Source organism: Callorhinus ursinus, unplaced genomic scaffold (genome assembly GCF_003265705.2).
Source record: "Callorhinus ursinus isolate GAN/ISIS: 27379988/994484 unplaced genomic scaffold, GSC_fseal_2.0 scaffold14, whole genome shotgun sequence".
NCBI lineage: Eukaryota > Metazoa > Chordata > Mammalia > Carnivora > Otariidae > Callorhinus > Callorhinus ursinus.
Genome location: NW_027397076.1, coordinates 2,934,179 through 2,953,761, shown reverse-complemented (window position 1 = coordinate 2,953,761; position 19,583 = coordinate 2,934,179). Strand labels below are relative to the sequence as shown.

The 19,583-nt window shown below is 44.2% G+C and overlaps 1 protein-coding gene across 4 annotated transcripts in view; it reads right to left on the bottom strand.

Moving 5' to 3' along the window:
- The window catches only part of BPIFC (BPI fold containing family C), a 42,033-nt gene extending 22,450 nt beyond the window's left edge, over positions 1-19,583 (bottom strand). For 2 of the 4 annotated variants that reach the window (XM_073900335.1, XM_073900336.1), the window contains exons 1-7: positions 19,419-19,583; positions 18,365-18,458; positions 11,021-11,144; positions 7,932-8,052; positions 3,693-3,821; positions 2,353-2,508; positions 2,162-2,225 (exon numbers count right to left, since the gene is read on the bottom strand). In XM_073900335.1, the coding sequence (XP_073756436.1) occupies positions 2,162-2,225; positions 2,353-2,508; positions 3,693-3,821; positions 7,932-8,052; positions 11,021-11,144 (594 nt within the window). In that variant the 5' untranslated portion in view covers positions 18,365-18,458; positions 19,419-19,583. Of the gene's footprint in view, positions 1-2,161; positions 2,226-2,352; positions 2,509-3,692; positions 3,822-7,931; positions 8,053-11,020; positions 11,145-11,338; positions 11,371-18,364; positions 18,459-19,418 lie in introns of those variants that run through there. The other 2 variants (XM_025881746.2, XM_025881747.2) reach the window with 2 other exon arrangements.

Sequence of the window (19,583 nt, the reverse complement as noted above, 5' to 3'; positions counted from 1 at the left end):
AAAGAATTTCAAAAAATTGCAGGTTATCACATTGCACTTGAAACCTCTATTTAGGGGCCTAGACCCTGCAAACAAAGGCCTTCTGGTTAGGAGCCATTCTGCCTTTGGTCACCAGGACTTTATCTGAAATTTGTCGATGCCCATGGGCCCCCATGTTCTGTACGTATGGGTGGTGTGTCATTGAATGCTGGCTGAACTTCAGGGCAACCGGGACTACACCCAGTTAGCCCCATGAAAGAATGAGCCCTCGGCTTCTCTTTCTGTGGTGTGACAGGACATGTGCCCGGTGCATCTGGTGTGGTCACCCCTGAGGACCCGCTGCTGGGCCTTTGCCGGCTGGGGACGCGACCGCCTCCCGCCTCCTCTGTAGTGGCACCATGCTCTGCTGGAGGAGGTGCAAGCCGGGCCTTCGCTCTCCCACTCGGCTGCCTTGAGCGTCCAGTAGTCAGGCATCTGTTTAGATCAGAACCCCTTTCGGAGTTAGAAAAGCAACCTTGACTTGGACTCGAGCTTGTCTGTAGGAAGGAGGAGGCGTGCCGATGTGGGTGGGCCGCCGTGTGCCAGGCGTGTGCTAAGCACTCGGCGTGGCGGTTACTAGCAGAGGCTTGGGATCCTGGTCGACTTGGCACGTGACTTGTACTCTGTTCTCAGTTTCCTCATTTGCAACATGAGGAGGAGACCTGTACCCACTTCATCATGTTGTTGTGAGTAGAAATAGAAGTAATCCATGTAAAACTGCCTGCACAGAGCAAGCATTCAGTAAACGTCAGCTGTCTGTTTTAACCCCATTTTGGTCTCACGACGGTGCTCAGAGGTGGGCACCACTGTCCCCCCTTCACTGATGGGAAAACTGAAGCTTAGAGAACTTTAGCGAGTTGCCAGGAGTCACATAACCAGGACTTAGCATAGATAGTTGTGGTCTGAGCACTCTTTTCTGTTTTCCCGTGGCATAGAGGGAATACTCGAAGCAAAACGTCCACGGTCTCTTAGTTCTATACACACTCCCAGCAAACTTAGCTAATGGCTTCCTGTCAGAGCCCAGAGAACCACGCCTGGTTTCCAGCAGCGGAGCCATGGCGAGTGTGGGGCCCCCGAGCCGACAGTGCTTTCCCTGTCATTCTCTGACACGCAGGTGCACTGGCCCTCAGCACCTGCCAGGTGAGGATGGAGAAAGCCCGTGCAGCCTTGCAGTCCCCCGACCAGCCGGGCAACCTTCTCGGACAAGCTGCTGAGTGTGTTTGCGTGTTGATTTCCTCACTGACGTTCATCAAGCACCTACTGCCTGCCAAGCATGAGGGGGACGGAGGCTTCCAGATACTGTTCTTGCCCTTTCATTCCCACTCCTCCTCATCCTTCTCCTGCCCCCGCCCCCCCCCCCCCAGATATGGGTAAGGCATCCAGCGATGGTCTGGCCTGGACTGGAAAGAGGGCACACAGCCAAATCCATCTCTCCCCTTCCTCAAACGCTGATTTCTGGAATCGAGACACTTGTAACTTTGGAAGCTATCTTAACTTATACTGTTTCTGGAAACATCCTTTCTTCTCCCCCATTTCTTACCTATCAAAATCGTATTTATACTTCAAGGCCCAGTTCAGGTCCTACATCCTCTAAAAAAATATCCCTTTTGGGTTATTTCAGGCCCTTTGGATTGAATCTTTCCATTTCTCTCAACCCCTTCGGTTCAGTCTAATGATCCTGTAATTATGCATTAAATTCAAATACTCATTCAGTTATTGTTCCACAAGCCTGAGTTGGGTTTCCCTAAAAAGATAATAAGTTTATTCCTATTTTATATCCCCCACAGCCTGCAGCCTCGTGCTGGGCATGCAGTAGGTACGCAATAAACTCTTGTTGGTTGTTTGCCCATCCTGTGCTGAGCACTTGAGGTAGGGAATGCTCTTTCATTCATCTCTGCGTCCCCAGCACTTAGCACAATGTTTGGCACATGGTAGGCACTTGCAAAACTTAGTAAGCTGCAAAGGATAATGTGTGTGAAAGTGCCTTGGATGATGCCTAGCATACAACAGGTGCTCAATAAATGTTTATTGACTAAGAACTAGGGAAAGCATGGCAGAACTGCTGAGACCAGTCATGAGACCAAAATGGAGTTAAAACAGACAGCTGACGTTTACTGTGGTTGCGTCACTTCTAAAGACTTACCATTTCATTTAAGTTCTTTAAAATGGGTTTCTCCATGGGCTCAGCAAAGGAGTTGTACAGGACACTGAGGAAAAAAAGAGAAAGAAACGGGCTTATTCAGGAACTGTATCTGCCAGTCGTGAACCTCCTCAGGCCCTGCCGGAGAATCCAGCCCCAGACCAGCAACTGCCCAGCATGGCGCTACCACTCACCTGAGTTCTCCGGAAAATGACACATGGGCGTGGCTCACTTGGGCGTAACAGCGTTGGAGCTTCAGGATCGGGTGACCAAAGTCATTCCGGGCCAGGACAACGATACCGGTGAAGTAGACCCCAGAGAGAAACAGATCAGCTCCACCTGCGTCTTCACTGTTGAGAGGAAAAAGTGCAAGGTTACTGAGGCCTGGGCAGGGTTGAGATGGATCATTTCTCTGACTACCCACAGCCTCTAAGCTCCTGGAGGGCAGGAACTCTGTCACCTCTGGATTTCTGGCACCAACAAGAGGTTAGGAACAGAGTAGGTGCTGAGCATTTACCAGACAAATGAAGCAATGAGTATGTGGCTAGGTGACAGCTTTAGCTTAGCATTTTTATCCTGAGTGCTCTGGCCCCCATAGTGGCTGAGCATGTATTAAGCACCAATCATATATGATGCTTATGTGGAGAGAGAACATGGGGTAGCCTTATTTAGGATGGGCACAGATGGGGACGGGACACTTAGATGCAGTCTGTGAACTCTTTGGGTACTGGACTGTGTGTTGTTTGTCTCCACACCCCCAGGATGAGCACATAGTGTAAGCACTTAATTGTGGCTGATGAGTCAGCAAAGAAATGAATACCTGAATCTGTGTTATTTATGGGAGAATATATCATTTCTCTACAGTGTACAGGTCTGGAGTTCTTGAGATGGGGATAAATGGTACTTGGCTGGCACTCAATAAATGGTTGTTGAATGACCAAGTGGATGAGTGGATGTGCCTTCTGGGGAACCAACTGAGGCAGACCTAAGCTTTACACCGAGGACAGTGACTTGCACGTAGTAGGTGGTCTGTAAGTGTGACTTGAATTTGATCCCTCATTTCTCTAGGAGGGTGCAAAAGCCTTTTGGTAGGGAGAGAATTGGGCTCCAACTGACTATTATCCTCTAATCTCCTTGTGAGGTAGGAAGGCCCATTTCCTATCAGTTGCCCCTGAGGATGGGGAAGTATGTGGAATGGCCCAAGATCATACAGTGACTCACTGAAGGTCTAAAATGTTGAGCACCTGTCGGTTCCTCCAACAGTCAGGGACTTCCAGCTCTTAGGAAATCTTAAATGACATTTTGCTCTGCCTTTAAGGGAAGGATGCTTTTCAGCCCTCCTCCCCCCCTGCCCACCCCCCAGCAGAGATATACTGATTTAAATCTCTCCTGGAAAAAAGTACTCTCGAGAAAGACTGTTAGTGGCTGAGGGAAAGAAGCCTAATGTCAAAAACATCAGCAAATTTATGGACTTTCAATTTTGGTTCCATTTCTCCCCAGAAAAGCCGCAGACAGCATTGAGTGGAATACTCACAAGAGAGGAGACTTGATTTCCCAGTCGGTGCTGATGTTGGCAGTGCCGTGGTTGGTCAGGGCCTTGATTCCCACCCCAGGCACAAAGGCTAATGACGTATTTGGAAATGAAAAGGCATTGATTTTTATGCTGTAAAACAAGAAACAGAGAGGTTAGCACATGTCTTCTAGCACATCTCTAAGTAAGGCAAAATCAGAAAGGAGGTTTGTGGAACTCCCGAAGGCAGCTGTGAATTCCTGTGGAGGAAGGAACCTCAGGTCTGAGGTGCTGCCTCTGGGCACTGCCTTTTTTTTTTTTTTTTTTTTTGAACTCACGACCCTGAGATCAAGACCTGAGCTGAGATCAAGAGTCGGACGCTTAACTGACTGAGCCACCCAGGCACCTCCGGGCACTGCCTTCTAATGCCCCTTTAACCCTTACCAAGAACCCCTTGGTGTCTGATTGAGGGGGAAATGAGCAAGTATAGAAACAGATTTGAAAATAATCAATTTTTCTAGTTTCATTAAAGACAGTATGAGGTACAACACTGCCATCATGATTTTTCCCTTCAGCTGTTCCAGTGCTTCTCAATGGGGGGGGGCGGATATTAGTATTTTGGATATGACAACTGTTTTGTGTACAGGGCTGCTACACACATTGCAGGGTACCTGGTGGGTATGTACCACTAAATGCCAGCAGTGCCCCTCCCCCCATCATTGGGACAATCGCAAGGGTACCTTCCTTCTATTCTCAGATGCCCGCTATGTGGACAGTATCTTCCCTACTTTAGAAACTTAGAGTATTAATTTCCCCTCGGATTATCTGAGCTGTCAACAGGTAGGTAGGAGGCAATGGGCTGCCTGTAATTCTTATAGGTAGATGGCTCATGTATTGAGTGATTACTCCCTGCCAGGCACTGTGGTGAGCACTTTACATGCATTAGATCATTTTAATCCTCACAATAATCCCATGAGGTTGTTGCTGGTTTTGCAATCTGCAATTCATAGATGAGAAGATAAGGAACGTGGTTGAAGTCATATATAAGTGGTAGAACCAGACCTGGAGCCCTCCTCAATCTGTCTTCAGACTGTGTTCTTAGCCAGTAGGCTATGCCACTTCATGTATTGTGCAAGGGGCACTTGACTTAGAGCTGAGTTTTGTGCTAGCCATGCAACCTTGGGTATGATACTTAACCTCTTTCAGTCACTCAAAGGGAGGGTTACTCATGGGCAGGTTGAGAAGACAAAATGAGATCACCTGCATATAACTGTGGCACGGGAGAAAGGCATTGTTATGAACTAAGATTAAGAAAAACGTAAAATGTAAATGTGATAGCTGATAACAAATGCTTATTTACTATTTCTTCTATTTTGCATCCTTTCCTACATGTTTTTGTTATACATCCTGAGTCCCACTGTGGGAAGAAGATGGTAGAGGTTCATTTAACAGATCTTGGAAATATTTTCAGTTTGATACATATAGGTCTAATGCATTCCTTGTATTTAAGCTATGGATGTATCATTAAAGAAAATCATTTCTTTGTTGCTGGACATCTAGGTCGTTTCCAGTTATTTCTGTATTATAAACAATGCCACACTGAACATCCTCATATATGCTGTTTATGTGTATGTCCTTCTAGTGAGGATGCTGAGAAGTAGGATTGGTAGGCCAAAGGGCATGCATTAAAAAAACAAAGTCCTTGTAAATAACTTTCTGAAATGGAACCGTCCAATAGAAATAGAACATGAGCCACACACATAATTAAAAAATTTCTAGTGACCACATTTAAAAAAGGGAAAAGAAACAGGTGAGAGTGATTTTATTAATATTTTTTATTCAACCTGATACATCTAAGATAGTATCATTTCAACATATAATCAATATAAAAATTATTGATGGGATATTTTGCTTTCCCTTTTTCAAAATAAGTCTTCAAAATATGGTCTTTTTTTCACATTCATAATATGACTCAGTCTGGACATTGAATTTCATCAGAAATACTTGTCCTATATTTAGATCAGATAAAATTTTAAACTGAAAAGGTACATTTCCGTACTCAAATTGTTCCATACATACTTAAAAGCTTTTCTTTTTTTTTTTTTTAAGATTTTATTTATTTATTTGACACAGAGAGAGCACAAGCAGGGGGAGCTGCAGGCAGAGGGAGAGGGAGAAGCAGGCTCCCTATTGAGCAGACAGCCCGACGACGTGGGGATCAGTCCCAAGACCCTGGGATCATGACCTGAGCTGAAGGCAGATGCCCAACTGACTGAGCCACCCAGGTGCCCCAGAAGCTTTTCAAAAACTGAATTGAGTGAGTACCAGTTTTTGAATTAAAATTAATTAAAATTAAATAAGTAAAACTTCAGTGCCCTAGTTGCACTAGTCCCAATTTCCAGTGCTCGGTAGCCACACGTGGCGGGTGGCTCCTGTGTGGACAGCACAGGTCAAAAAGTACTGTACCAGTTTCTCTACTCCCACTAGAAATCTTCACCTACCTTCATAATATATGTTTAACCCTGGATTTTTCTGCTGGGACATTATTGTCATTGTAATTAAATAATTCATTTTGTAAATATATAATGTCCATCTCTCTTATTGGACTTTAAGGACAGGGGACTATATCTGTGTCATTCACTATGATATCTCCTATGCCTGGAACAAAGCCTTGGTACCTAGAAGGTACTCAATAAATACTTGTTGAATGGCTATCTTTATTAACAACTAGAGCATTTGCTAGGAGATTTTCCTAGATCACCATTCTTCTCCCCACCCCCCAAACCTCCCCAAAACTCATGGTTTTATAGAATGGTATCCTTGATAGCAGGGAAATTATTGCTCCAAAGGGTTAGAGCAACAGGGAATTATCACTGGATTGATAAAGCCTTGGGGTCAAATTGTGAATCACGGATAATTCCTTATAAAATCTTGACTCTCTGCTTTACCTTCAAGATTTAGTGCAAGATGGACAAAGATGTCCTTTCCCTATACCACCTTTGGGGCTTTTATTGGCAAATATGACAGGTTGCTGCTGTCTGGACATCCATTTCCCTTTCTTCTTTCCCAGACATCACTGAATTGGTTCAGGATGACGAAGATGTCTGCTTGGAAAATGAATTTTCCAGTCTCCCTTGCTAATAATAATAAGTATGGTCATAAGAGAGATCTGTCCATAATCGAGTACTAATAGAGCAGGGCTCCAGAAAAAAAAAACTCACTGAAGAGACTAACCCAGCTTATAAGAGCCCTCTTAACTCCTTCTTGGGCCTGAAATATCGATTTGATGGCTGAGCTGCAGTGGCCATACTGGACCATAAGACAACCTTGAGGACAGAAGCCAGAACTGAGGACGGTAGGGGAGAGAGATACAAAAAGGCTGGGTTCAGATAAAATTGTGGGGCTTCCATAGGATCCCTCTACCCTTTCTTTTTCTTTTTTTTCTTTTTTTTTTGTGGGGCTTGAACTTATAACCCTGAAATCAAGATCTGAGGGGATGATCAAGAGTCAGACGCTTAACTGACTGAGCCACCCAGGCGCCCCTCTACTCTTTCTTTTGAGCTTCTTTTTTTTTTTTTTAATTTTATTTATTTATTTGACACAGAGAGACACAGCGAGAGAGGGAACACAAGCAGGGGTAGTGGGAGAGGGAGAAGCAGGCTTCCCGCTGAGCAAGCAGCCCGATGTGGGGCTCGATCCCAGGACCCCGGGATCATGACCCGAGCCGAAGGCAGACGCTTAACGACTGAGCCACCCAGGTGCCCCTCTTTTGAGCTTCTTAATTGTGGCCCATTTCTATGACTTTTAAAATCTCAACTAAACTTCATTAAAATAAGGAAAGACTTGATGAGGGTAGATTTGTTTCTGAGACTGTGACTGAATCCTGTATCTAGGTTTAGGGTGTGGGGGCAAAAACGGGATGGACAAAAATTTCTCTTAGAATTCAAGGGGCAAGGAATTCTCATTTTAGGGAAGAGACAAGGACATCGAGACTCTGAACAGACTCCCCAGGTGCATACAACTAGTGTGTAGCAGGGATAGGACTTGGACCCCGGTGTTCTGACCCCAATCCTATACTCTTTGTCAGCTTTATGACCCCTGTTTCTTGAGGTCATTCATCTGATAAGCCCCTTACCAAAGATTAACTTTGGGTTAACTTCTACTCTGCAGGTCCCTGGTGTTACACCAGAACACAGGGTGATATATCCACAACCCTAAGGTTTTAAAGAGTAATTTCACTGCTAAAAACACTCTTCTACTTACTTTGAAAAATTGTAGTCCACATAATCAACCTTCAGAAATTCCAGAGATTCAGAACCTTCTAGGTCTGGGATATTTTTTTCCTTAACCATGTGCTCAATCATCTCCATCCCAGCTAGAACGCCTATGAAGGAACCAAAGAGAGCGTTTATTGATAATGATGAAGATGATAATGGCATAGCATCATTAGACATACACATGAAGTTTACTGAGCAAGGCATGCTCTTAGAAACTTAGAAAGCAGCAACCCTACAAAGTGGTGCTATTGTCCCTGTTTCACAGAAGAAAACACTGGTCCTCAGAGAGGCTAATGAAGACCCCAGGACCCCAGGACTAACAGCACGAGAGATTCTCATTATGTGGCCAAGGCTAAAGGATACTACTACACGGTGTTGTGATAGGAGAAGTACAAAATATTATCATTATCCACGTTTTACAGATGAACAAGCTGAACTTCAAAGAGATGGATTCTCACCTAAGTCACATGGCAAAGAACTGGAGGCCCCATAGTCAAATCTGGGCAATTTGGCTCCAGAATCCATGCCTTATTAGAAAGTTATTCCACATTCTCCCCTTTCCCCTAGATTCTTTAGTTTGTTTTTTTTTTTTTTTTAAAGATTTTATCTATTTATTAGAGAGAGAGAGAGAGCGCGAGCACATGAGTAGGGGGAGGGACAGAGGGAGAAGCAGACTCCCCCTGAGCAGGGAGCCCGACGTGAGGCTCAATTCCAGGACCCCAAGATTACGACCTGAGCCAAAGGCAGACTCCCAACTGATTGAGCCACCCAGGCGCCCCTCCCCTAGATTCTTTAAGCTCAGCAATTTTTGGCCTGAGGTACATGGACTGTTGGGCGCTCTTAACCCTACTGAAATCCTAGTAAAAGACTGTGAGTAGGATGTGTGTATGCATGTGCATTTGTGTCTCATTGTTCAGGGGAGAGGGGCCTCATCTGCATCAGATTCTCAAAGGATCCCAGGACTCCAAAAAGGTTAGTAAGCCCCGCTTTTGTGCAATTCAGGAATAAATCTGTCTTTATGTGATAACACCACAGGACACATTTTTCTGAGTTCACGGGGAAAAAGAGCCCTCCTTCACATAAAGAGCTTGAGAAAAGTAACTGACATAGTAATGAAGAATGATCTTTCCATTTTAACCTTCGTAAGGAGGAAGCTTTGCCTTGGCCCCCTATTTTGCAGCTTAAGCTCATTTCCACTTAGGCTATCCCTGTGGAGATTCAGAGAAGATCTTATCCTCTATAATACCATGAATAATATTATAATACAGGGAAGCAGGGACAGGATGTAAAGGATATAAAGATGGAATCAAAGGCACTACCAGACAGCTTAGTTTCGAATCCCAATGCTGTCATGAAATAATGATAATTGTGTGCCTGTGTGGGCCAGGACTGTCTACACTTTACACGTATTCTAACTTTTGGTCCTCAGAGCAACCCAGTGACATAGGTATTATTATTCCTCTTTCACACAGGAGGCAGTTGAGGCTCAGAGAGATTCCTGGACTTGCCCAAGAGCTCACAGCTACTGCGTGTCATCAAGTGAGGCTCTGGAGGAACGGGGAGCAGAGAACAGAAATCAGGCAGAGCAGACCTGAACTCCGATCTTGCCTCGCCCCCTTACTGGTGTGTGATGTGGCAAATTCAGTCCAGCCCCTCTGAGACTCAGGTTCCTCCTCTGTAAAATGACTATCCCTTCTTTGTAGGGTCGTTGTGGGAATTAAATCAACCCAGAGCCCATAGGCACATATCAAAGAGTGTGGCCATGGTAGCTGCTCAATCAAGGCATGGTTCTGACTTTATAGTGTGTCCTTCCCCACCACCCCATGCATGTCTCTACAGATGACTCCATCCGGTCCTCACATCATGCTAGGGGGCACGTTGTCATTCTCCTCACCCTGTTTTCCAGATGAGAAAACCCACAGGCCCAACCCTACATATTGAGGAAAGGGGCAGAACTGAGATTCATACCCATGTGAACTGACTAGATCTGTTCTTTAAATTGCTCTGATCTTGAGGGTGGAATAAGCTATTCTCACAACTTTAATACTATTACAAGATGTCTATTTCTGAGATGTATTTCTGTGCATATAAGCATATCAATATCGTAACAAGATACACACACATGCAAATATACATGTGGATACACGTGTGCATTCCTGGTATGTATTTCTCATCATAGCCAGCTCATATGACAATTGTGCAAGATGGATCAACTTTAGATTCCCTGTACCACAAGAGGAACTGGGGGAAGGACAAAGAGTTGCCCAAAACTCAATCTTCCCTTCCTCCATCCCTCCCTTCCTTTCCCTCCATCCTTCCTGTTTTTCTTTTGTGGTGTAGCAGGTGAGGCGTTTCCTGGTCCCACTTAGGTATTTCTGAGTTAGACTAGCAGCACTTGAGTTGACTGCTTTAGTTAAGAAGGGATTGGAGTAAATCTATCTGCCTGTATTCTGTAATCTTGGGCCCAGGTTTACAGGAGAGAACTAAGCTCGCACACTTTGATTTTGCAGTTTCTTTCCCATACGCAATCTGCCCTCACCCCAGCTCTGCTCCACATTTTTCTCTCCCTGTGTTTATAAACATCTCTAAAGGAGTTTATCTTAATCTTTCAGTGTCTTAGGCTCCTTTTTGCATCTAATGAATGTATAGAGCCTCTCAAGAAAAATGCACAATCATCATCTACATTAAATTTGGCACACAATTTTAGGGGACTCTAAGTTCCTTTTGGAGTTAAGCCCTTTCTGAAGTTCTAAGGTGTTACTTTTACTCCCACATCTCCTCCCCTCTAGCCTATGACACATCTTCCTTTAGAGCAGAGGTGTTTGTTGTAGGTGCATGAGGGGGTACAGGTGGCAGGGGGCAGGGAGAGAATGAATATCTGTGGCCGTGTTTGGACAGGCCTACCATCAAGGTGGTTATTTTTTAGAAACACTTCCTTCCCGGCCATCTTAGCAGCCTCCGCATAAGGGGCTGGATCATCCCACAGGAGAGCTTGCCTTAGTCATGAGACGGTCCAATATGAGCTTGGGTCATAAACTCCACCTGTAGCCTGGCTTCTGGAAGCATTCAACTCACCATAGTCCAGAGCCCGCTGAGTAACCCTGGCCTTGATTCCAGGGTAAACGGTCTGGGCAGATGAGACGTAGAGATCCCACAGGAAGAAACATCCCCAGAGGACTTGGACTGCCTTTGTATGCATCTGCAATTAACCAACATTTTTGGTTCCTTTATTATTTTTGACTTTTCATTGGTCAATTCCATCCAGCTTTTCTGTGATTTCTTGTTTCATTGCTTACTTTCAGAACTCACTCTATCCACCACCCGTCTGTTCATATATCCATCCATCCATCCATCAATCCACCCACCTATCCAGTAATCATTTATTGAACACACCAGAAATGTGCTAGGTGCTGAGGATGCAGAGATGACCTGTGTGTCCTTGACTTCTGTTTCTCACAGACTAGTGGGTGAGTCAGACACACATACAGATGATTATGACTCAGTACAGTACAATGCAGTGCAATGTAACACAAGAGCCTTACTGTAAATGTAACACTGGTGATATGCTTTGGGAAGGATAAGGCGGTGGGGATGCCAAATTTTTGAAAGTTTTAGAACACAAGTCAGTAGTTTAGAAAGGTGGCTTCAGAGAATGTGAGACAATCACTCATCTGCTTAGAGACACTTAATGACTCCCCTTTGCCCACAGGACAGGGTTTAAGCTCACAGCCCAGCTGTAAGACCCTGCCCTGCTCTACACTTCTACCACCTCAAAGACTTCCTTCCTTAACACACATGCCAGGCTCACCCCAGAATCTAGTATAATGCCTGGCACACAGTAGATACACACAAAATCTGAAATAAATATCTCCAAGGAGAGGGACCACATCTTTTTTGCTGTTATATTGCTAGTGCTTGGCATATATTAAATATTCAATGTATACTTGTTTAATTAATGGACTCAACGAATTAATGCCAGCCTATTTTCTTTTCTTTTCCTCCCTCCCTCTTTCTTCTTTATTTTTTTAAAGATTTTTTTTATTTTTTTATTTTTTAAAGATTTTATTTATTTATTTGACAGAGACACAATGAGAGACGGAACGCAAGCAGGGGTAGTGGGAGAGGGAGAAACAGGCTTCCCACGGAGCAGGGAGCCCGATGTGGGGCTGGATCCCAGGACCCTGGGACCATGACCTGAGCCGAAGGCAGACGCTTGACGCCTGAGCGACCCAGGAGCCTCTCCTTCTCTCTCTCTTTCATTCTTTCTTTCTTTCTTAGTAGGCTCCACACCCAACGTGGAGCCCAGTGTGGGGCTTAAACTCACGACCCTGAGATTGAGACCTGAGCTGAGATCAAAAGTTTGATACTTAACTGACTGAGCCACCCGGGTGCCCCCCAGCCCATTTTCTTGATGAATGAAGCACAGGTTACCAATAGCAACAGTGACATGGGTTTCTTTTAATGACAGCTGAGCGAGTACTACATTCACAGGCCTTGTTTCTAGTTCTGGCAGTTTACAATCTGGGTGAGCTACCATTGCTGTGTTCATATGTGCCAAAGACCCACAGGTGACAGATACCCACTGAGTTAACATACAAACATGAAACAAATCAGGGAAGCATTTGTGGGGGTGGTCAAGGAAGAGGAAGTTGTGGGAGCCATGCAAAGGGTGGGGTCAGGCCAGGTAGAGCAGGGAAGGATTCAGAGAAGGGCTGGGATTCAGGCACAGTCTGGATGAAGGAAAAGATCATTGCAAGAGGAGTGTATGCGGTGCTTGGCCAAGAAAAGAAAGAGGTTTGATAAAGGGGATTGTGTGGGCTTTGTGGATAAGGCCAAAGGTGTAGACAACAGTGTGTTCCAGAGAATTTACTTGAGAGAAAGAGAACAGTCTGACCAGGGAGAGGAGTATCCATGCAGGGCTGTTGCTAGCCTATCTTGGCCTTTTGTATGGAATGGGAGAAGGTGCCCTTTGGAGATATACCAGTCTTCTGGCACAAAGTGGGGCAAGCAGAAAATGTTTTAGGAAAATCCCACACCAGTGTGTCCAGCTTGGTAGGTAGAGCCAGGGCTGCCCCACTCACCCCTTGGGCTAGCATTTTTTTATTTTTAGATTTTACTTATTTATTTTAGCAAGAGAGAGTGAGCGAGCATGGAGCCTGACACAGGGCTCGATCCTCTGACCCCGAGATCATGGCCTGAGCCAAAACCAAGACTAGGATGCTTAACCAACCGAGCCACCCAGGTGCCCCATGGGCTGGCATTTTGTGTGGTGTACACGTTGCCCAATTTATAAGGGGGCCTATGTTCAGATTAGTGAATGTTCATGTGGGTATTTTGCTGGAAGGCCATGAGGTTGAGAATTGGGGTCATGACCTGTCTGTTCTGTGGTGCATATGTCCACCTTCAGGTGTGAGAAGCGGCTGGCTCAGTCAACTTGCTTACATATCTCATCTGATCTCCCAAGAGTCCTCTGTCCGGACAAATTGGACTCCTGGTCCCTAAACACTCACCATGTTTCCTGCCTAATATCTGTGCTTATGCTGTTCGTCTTCACCTAGGCCTGCAGAAACCCTGTACATCCTTAAGCTTCATTTTAAATACAGCCTTCTTTCGGAAGCCATTTCTGACTTCCCTAAGTTAATCTCATTTCCTTCTGAATCCTTGGTCAAAATAGATATTTATTCATGTGTGTATATTTATTTTCTCACGTGCCATCTCCTCTGTGAGAATGTAAGTGCCATGAAGGCAGAGACTTCATTTGGTTTGGAGGTCCTAGAGCCTGGCTTAGTGTCTCGGACATAGAGTGATTGGTAAGTATTGGTAGAATGAATTGTAAATGAAGGAAGAACCCTTACCTCACTCTGCATTATATTACAGTTCTTTGCAGAGGTGATTAACAGAGCATCTGTACACTGGTGGAGTGCATGCACCCACTAGAACAGGTGTGGGCCACAGTCCGGGAGCAGGGTTGGGGAGGTTAGGTACTGCATCATGGGGACAGAAGAAGTCTTGGGAGGACTGGCCAGTGTGGCTGGGGTACTGGGGGTAGGGTGGGAGACTCAGAGTAGTGATTATTTACTATTAGAGATGGAGTCATTTTAATATCTTAACATTGCTATGGCCTTAGCATTCAGTATGATGTTTCCGCCCTACAGAGTTGGTTTGGGTTATACTGGACAATGTACAGAAAGAACCCGGGCAGCAGTGTTGGGGCAGGGCTATGGAGGGGTGGCTTGGGAATGGCTGGGTGCAGAGGACACCAAGGGAAGTGTAGAGCAATGACAATAAGAGCCAAGGGGGCAAAACTTGGGTAGGAGACCCATCTCTGGTCAGGCAGCAAGTGATGTGAGGGTTGGAGGAAATGTGAGGAGTGGGACAAGCAGTGAGGGGCAGGGTGATATTAATATCTTATACTCAGGATGGATGCAGAAGCTAGGCCCCGTTGCTATCTGTGCCAGGCCCTCCTTGATCCTGTTGTCCTGGGTTGGAGGTGGTGGTCAAGGGGTCCTGGAGAGGGGGATAGGAAGAGATGGATGCAACTATTGGAGTCAGGGCAACACTCCTGGGGCTGAGATTAGTGGCTCTTCACCAATTGGTATAAAAGTATGTCCACATTTGAACAGACAGTGAGGCCATACTGATGTGCAGTCACACTGAATTGCTGTGGGAAAAGAATTGTATATGGATGTCTCATGCCAAGGCAGGCATGAGAAGGATTTTTTTTTTTAAAAGAGGAAAACATGTTCATAACAGTGCAATGCAATGGGAAAAAAATATTAGATCAAAAAGTCTATACACATTAGACTGTATCCAAGTTAAGGTTGACATTATCTCTCTGCCGGGCACGTAGTTAGGACTTCAAGAAGTATTTGCTACCTGACAAACTGACTGGCTTATAAGATTCTGGTTAACTAAGAAAGGTTCTAGAAAACTATGAAAAAAAGGGAGAAAACCAAACTATCATATAAATAACTCTCCATTTCTACAGTGAAAAAGCATAATAAACCAAATCAGAGCTATTACTTGTTAATGGAGTAACAATTAAAATAATGAATTTGTGTGTGTGTGTGTGTGTGTATGTATATATATATATATATATATTTACCATTACACAACTCACAACCATCTTTGGAGGCAGATGTTACTATAATCCTCCCTCCCTCTCAGGCATGTGAACACAGAGACTTGGAGAGTCTGAATGACCTGTCTGAGACCACATGGTAAGTGAGGCACCTGGGAACCACACCTTGCTCTTCTGGTTCCCAATTCTAGTGTTTATGAATTTAATTACTTGATAAGTGCTAGATTTTTCATTTTCATCTGGGAACTTTAGGAGATACTTGATGCTATCTTCTACGTGGAAAAAAAATCTAAGCATCTGGATATTTTCAAGTGTCAAAGTGCAAATCCTTTCATATTTTCTTGGGCACAGATGGAATTTTAAATGCCCTTCCAGCAGTAAAAATCTATTTTCCCTTCTTGGGTAAAAAAAGTTTCTGAAATGGTTTACACTGATGGAGATCCAGGAACTCAAAGTTGCACATGTAAAAACATATTTTTCCTCTAGAAATTTTATGAGTGAATGAAGTTACGGGGCTATAAAAGGATCGTACGTAACTTTCAGTTGAATTGTTTGTTAGGATGATAATTTATGGGCAGAGGAGGGAAGGAACCTTGTCAAGCAAGGAGCTGAGTCCTTAAAGGTTAAGTAATTCGGCTGACAAGAAAGGGCAGGAGGAGTGGCCTGCTAAAAGAAGGGATCCAAGATGACTTAAAAGCCCTGTCAACAAGTTACCTATTTTGCTGCATCTAAGGAATTGTTTCTTTCCATGATTCAAAGCCTCAGAAGTCATTACATTTCCACACCAATAAATGGACAGAATGACACTTCTAAATTAGATGGCTCTACCATAACAACATTTTTCTAGATATGTCTCTTGAGGCAAGGGAAACAAAAGCAAAAATAAATTATTGGGACTTCATCAAAATAAAAAGCTTCTGCACTATGAAGGAAACAATCAACAAAACTAAAAGGCAACCCTATGGAATGGAAGAAGATATTTGCAAATGACATATCTGATAAAGGGTTAGTATCTAAAATATGTAAAGAACTTATACAACTCAACACCCCAAAACCTTCCAATAATCCAATTAAAAAATAGGCAGAAGACATGAACAGACATTTCTCAAAAGAAGACATCCAGATGCCCAAGAGACACATGAAAAGATGTTCAATATAACTTATCACTGGGGAAATGCAAATCAAAAGTACAGTGAGATATTACCTCACACCTGTCAGAATGGCTAAAATCAATGACACAAGAAACAACAAGTGTTGGCAAGGGATGTGGAGAAAAAGGAACTCTCGTGCACTGTTGGTGGGAATGCAAACTGGTGCAGCCACTATGGAAAACGGTATAGAGATTCCTCCAATAGTTAAAAAAATAGAATAACCATATGATTCAGTAATTGCACTATTGGGTATTTACCCCCCAAATACAAAAACACTAATTCAAGGAGATACATGCACCCCTATGTTTATAGCAGTGTTATTTACAATAGCCAAACTATAGAAACAGATGAGTATCCATTGATATATAAATGGATAAAGAAGTGTGATACACCACACACACACACACACACACACACACACATACACACACTCAATGAAATTTCATTTGGCCATGAAAAAGAATGAAATCTTGCCATTTGCAACAACATGGATGGAGCTAGAGAGTATTACGCTAAGTGAAATAAGTCAGTCAGAGAAAGACAAATACCATATGATTTCACTCATATGTGGAATTTAAGAAGCAAAACAAATGAGCAAAGGAGAAAAGAGAGGCAAACCAAGAAACAGACTCTTAACTATGGAGAACAAACTGATGTTTGTTGGTCACCAGAGGAGGTGGGGGGGGATGTGTGAAACAGGTGATGGGGAATAAGGAGGGCCCTTGTCCTGATGAGCACTGGGTGTTATATGGAAGTGTTGAATCCCTATGTTGTACACCTGAAACTAATATTACACTGTAGGTTAACTAACCAGAATTAAAATAAAAACTTCATAAATAAAAACATAAATATATTAGGTGACCCTTGCCTGAGCCATTCTGATGAGCAGAAATAAGAAAACTCTTATTTCTTCCCAGGGGCGCCTGGGTGGCTCAGTCGTTGAGCATCTGCCTTCAGCTCAGGTCATGATCCCAGGGTCCGGGGATTGAGCCCCGCATTGGGCTCTCTGCTTCTCCCTCCCTCTGCCTCTGCTGTTCTCCCTGCTTGTGCTTTCTCCCTCTCTCTCTCGATAAATAAAATCTTTAAAAAAAAAGAAAGAAAGAAAAGAAAACTCTAGTACAACTTAGGAAATTCCTGAGACAGGTAGACTTGCCACTGGTATTCGCAGAGGGGAACTTTGACAGACTTTGGGAAAATCAGTTCAAGGAGGTGATAAATGAATGAAATGCAGCCTTTAAAACAGGGGCAAAAGTTGAAAAATTAAGTCCAATTGGTTTTTTTTTAAAGATTTTATTTATTTATTTGAGAGAGAGAATGAGAGAGAGAGAGCACATGAGAGGGGGGAGGGTCAGAGGGAGAAGCAGACTCCCCACCGAGCAGGGAACCCAATGCGGGACTTGATCCCAGGACTCCAGGATCATGACCTGAGCTGAAGGCAGTTGCTTAACCAACTGAGCGACCCAGGCACCCAAGTCCAACTGGTTTAAAGAAGGCTGGATTGCCAGAATATTCCAACCGAATGGTTAAGACAAAATGTGTCTAAGGAATCTTAATCAACAGGTATAGAATATGGGCAGAACTGGGGCAGAATATGGGCCATTTCAAGGGATTCAGTTCACACATCTGATTTTTACCAAGATCTCAAATTACAAGGGCATTGAAAATTTACACCTGGTCTTCCTCAAACTCCATACTTAACACAAACAGGTTAAACAATTCCAGCAAGTGGGAGGGCCCTTCGCTCTGGCAGGATAGGATGTAGGTCACTTGATGTGGTTTAAGACCTGGCCCCAAAGCAGAGATCACAACAGTCCCTTCTTCCTAAATCCACACTTGTTCAAGTTAGAGACAAGTTAGCATTTTCTGCCACTGACCTGGGATCCCCCCCTGAAATGCAGGCAAAAATAAGTCCAGAAGATTGAGTGACTGTCTTAACATTGCCAAAATGAGGCAAATGTCAATCACTCGTCTACACCAACTCTCTTTTCTTTCTTAGACCTGCTCATTGTCTTCTGGGTGGGCATGAGTGACATAAAAGACAAAAAAACAAAACAGAAAAACCTAGGCAGACTATAAAGACTCAGGCTACCTGACAGCTGACTGAGCCGGGACAGAACCAGCGAGGGGGTAGTCCCCACTGGGAGATTTTGCGCTGGCAGAGACCAGAAGTTTGTTCACGATTCTTACCTCAAGCAGAGGAAACGTCCAAAGTTGGGGAGCACCTTCGATTCCTTCTGCCTCTGAAGCTACGTGTTCTCCACTTGAGCCTTGAACCCAGCTGCTGAAAAGACAAGATAATTAAGTCTGAATCATCTAGTGGTGGATTTTTTTTAAATGCCTCTTTCAAAATGTGCTACTTAATTGCTACACTTCAATTGCCCAATAGCATGAATGAACACTACAGCCTCTACCGAGATGAGCAGACAATGCCACCCATGCAATGCTTACTCCCTGTAACACACACACACACACACACACACACACACGCACACACACACACACTATTATGACTACGTTACCAGAATGATTAACTCAAGACTTCCAATGTACTGAAAGAGGTGTCAAATTGCATTGAATTGAAAGAGGAAGAATTTTCCTTTCTGGGATAATAAGCCAGTTTTTCCTGGTCAGGGTGCCTGTAGCGGGTGGCCCAACTACTGCCCAGAATACCTTTTGGACTTTTGGTGGATCGGCTTCAGTCTGAAAGCATGAGGCTTGATAACCGGGCTGACCTAGTTACCACCTTTATCTTTCAGGGTAGGAGCAGAGCACAGATCGTATGTCTAAGTGTCTGCTCCTTTTCGGGTGGGTTAGTGCCTTCCACTCCCAGTATTTCTTTGAGGTTCAGTTGGGTGGGTGCATCAACTCCTATGTGACTTCACATCGGTAGGTTCCAAACCCTATCCACCCTCCCATCCCTCATGTTTTAGTCTTTGCATTTTATATAGCCAGGGATCTGATCGCATGAAGTATCTAAGGTCTTATCTACAATTTTCTGGGTAAGATAGGGTGACCCACTGTCTTAGTTTTCTCAGGATGCAGGATTTTCAGTACTAAAACCAGAACAGTCCTGGGAAAACACAGGAGATTGGTAACCCTAAGAAGAACAACAGGCACGCTCACTTGGTATTGTCCGCACTCCCGACAGCTCTTCAGGTCTTTCACCCAGGGCGCCAGTTATATTTACCTATTTAACGTGTGTTTCCTTAGGGACAAAATGGGGATAAAAAATAGTATCTACCTTGATAGGTTCTGGTGGAAAAAAAAGTGTTGTTAACCATCAGTCTGTTGGGGCTGTTATGGCGTCTATACAACAGACATTTATTGCTCACGGTTCTAGAGGCTGGGAAGTCCAAGATTAAGGAGCCAGCATGATCACATCTTCCTGGTTCATAGCCAGCACCTC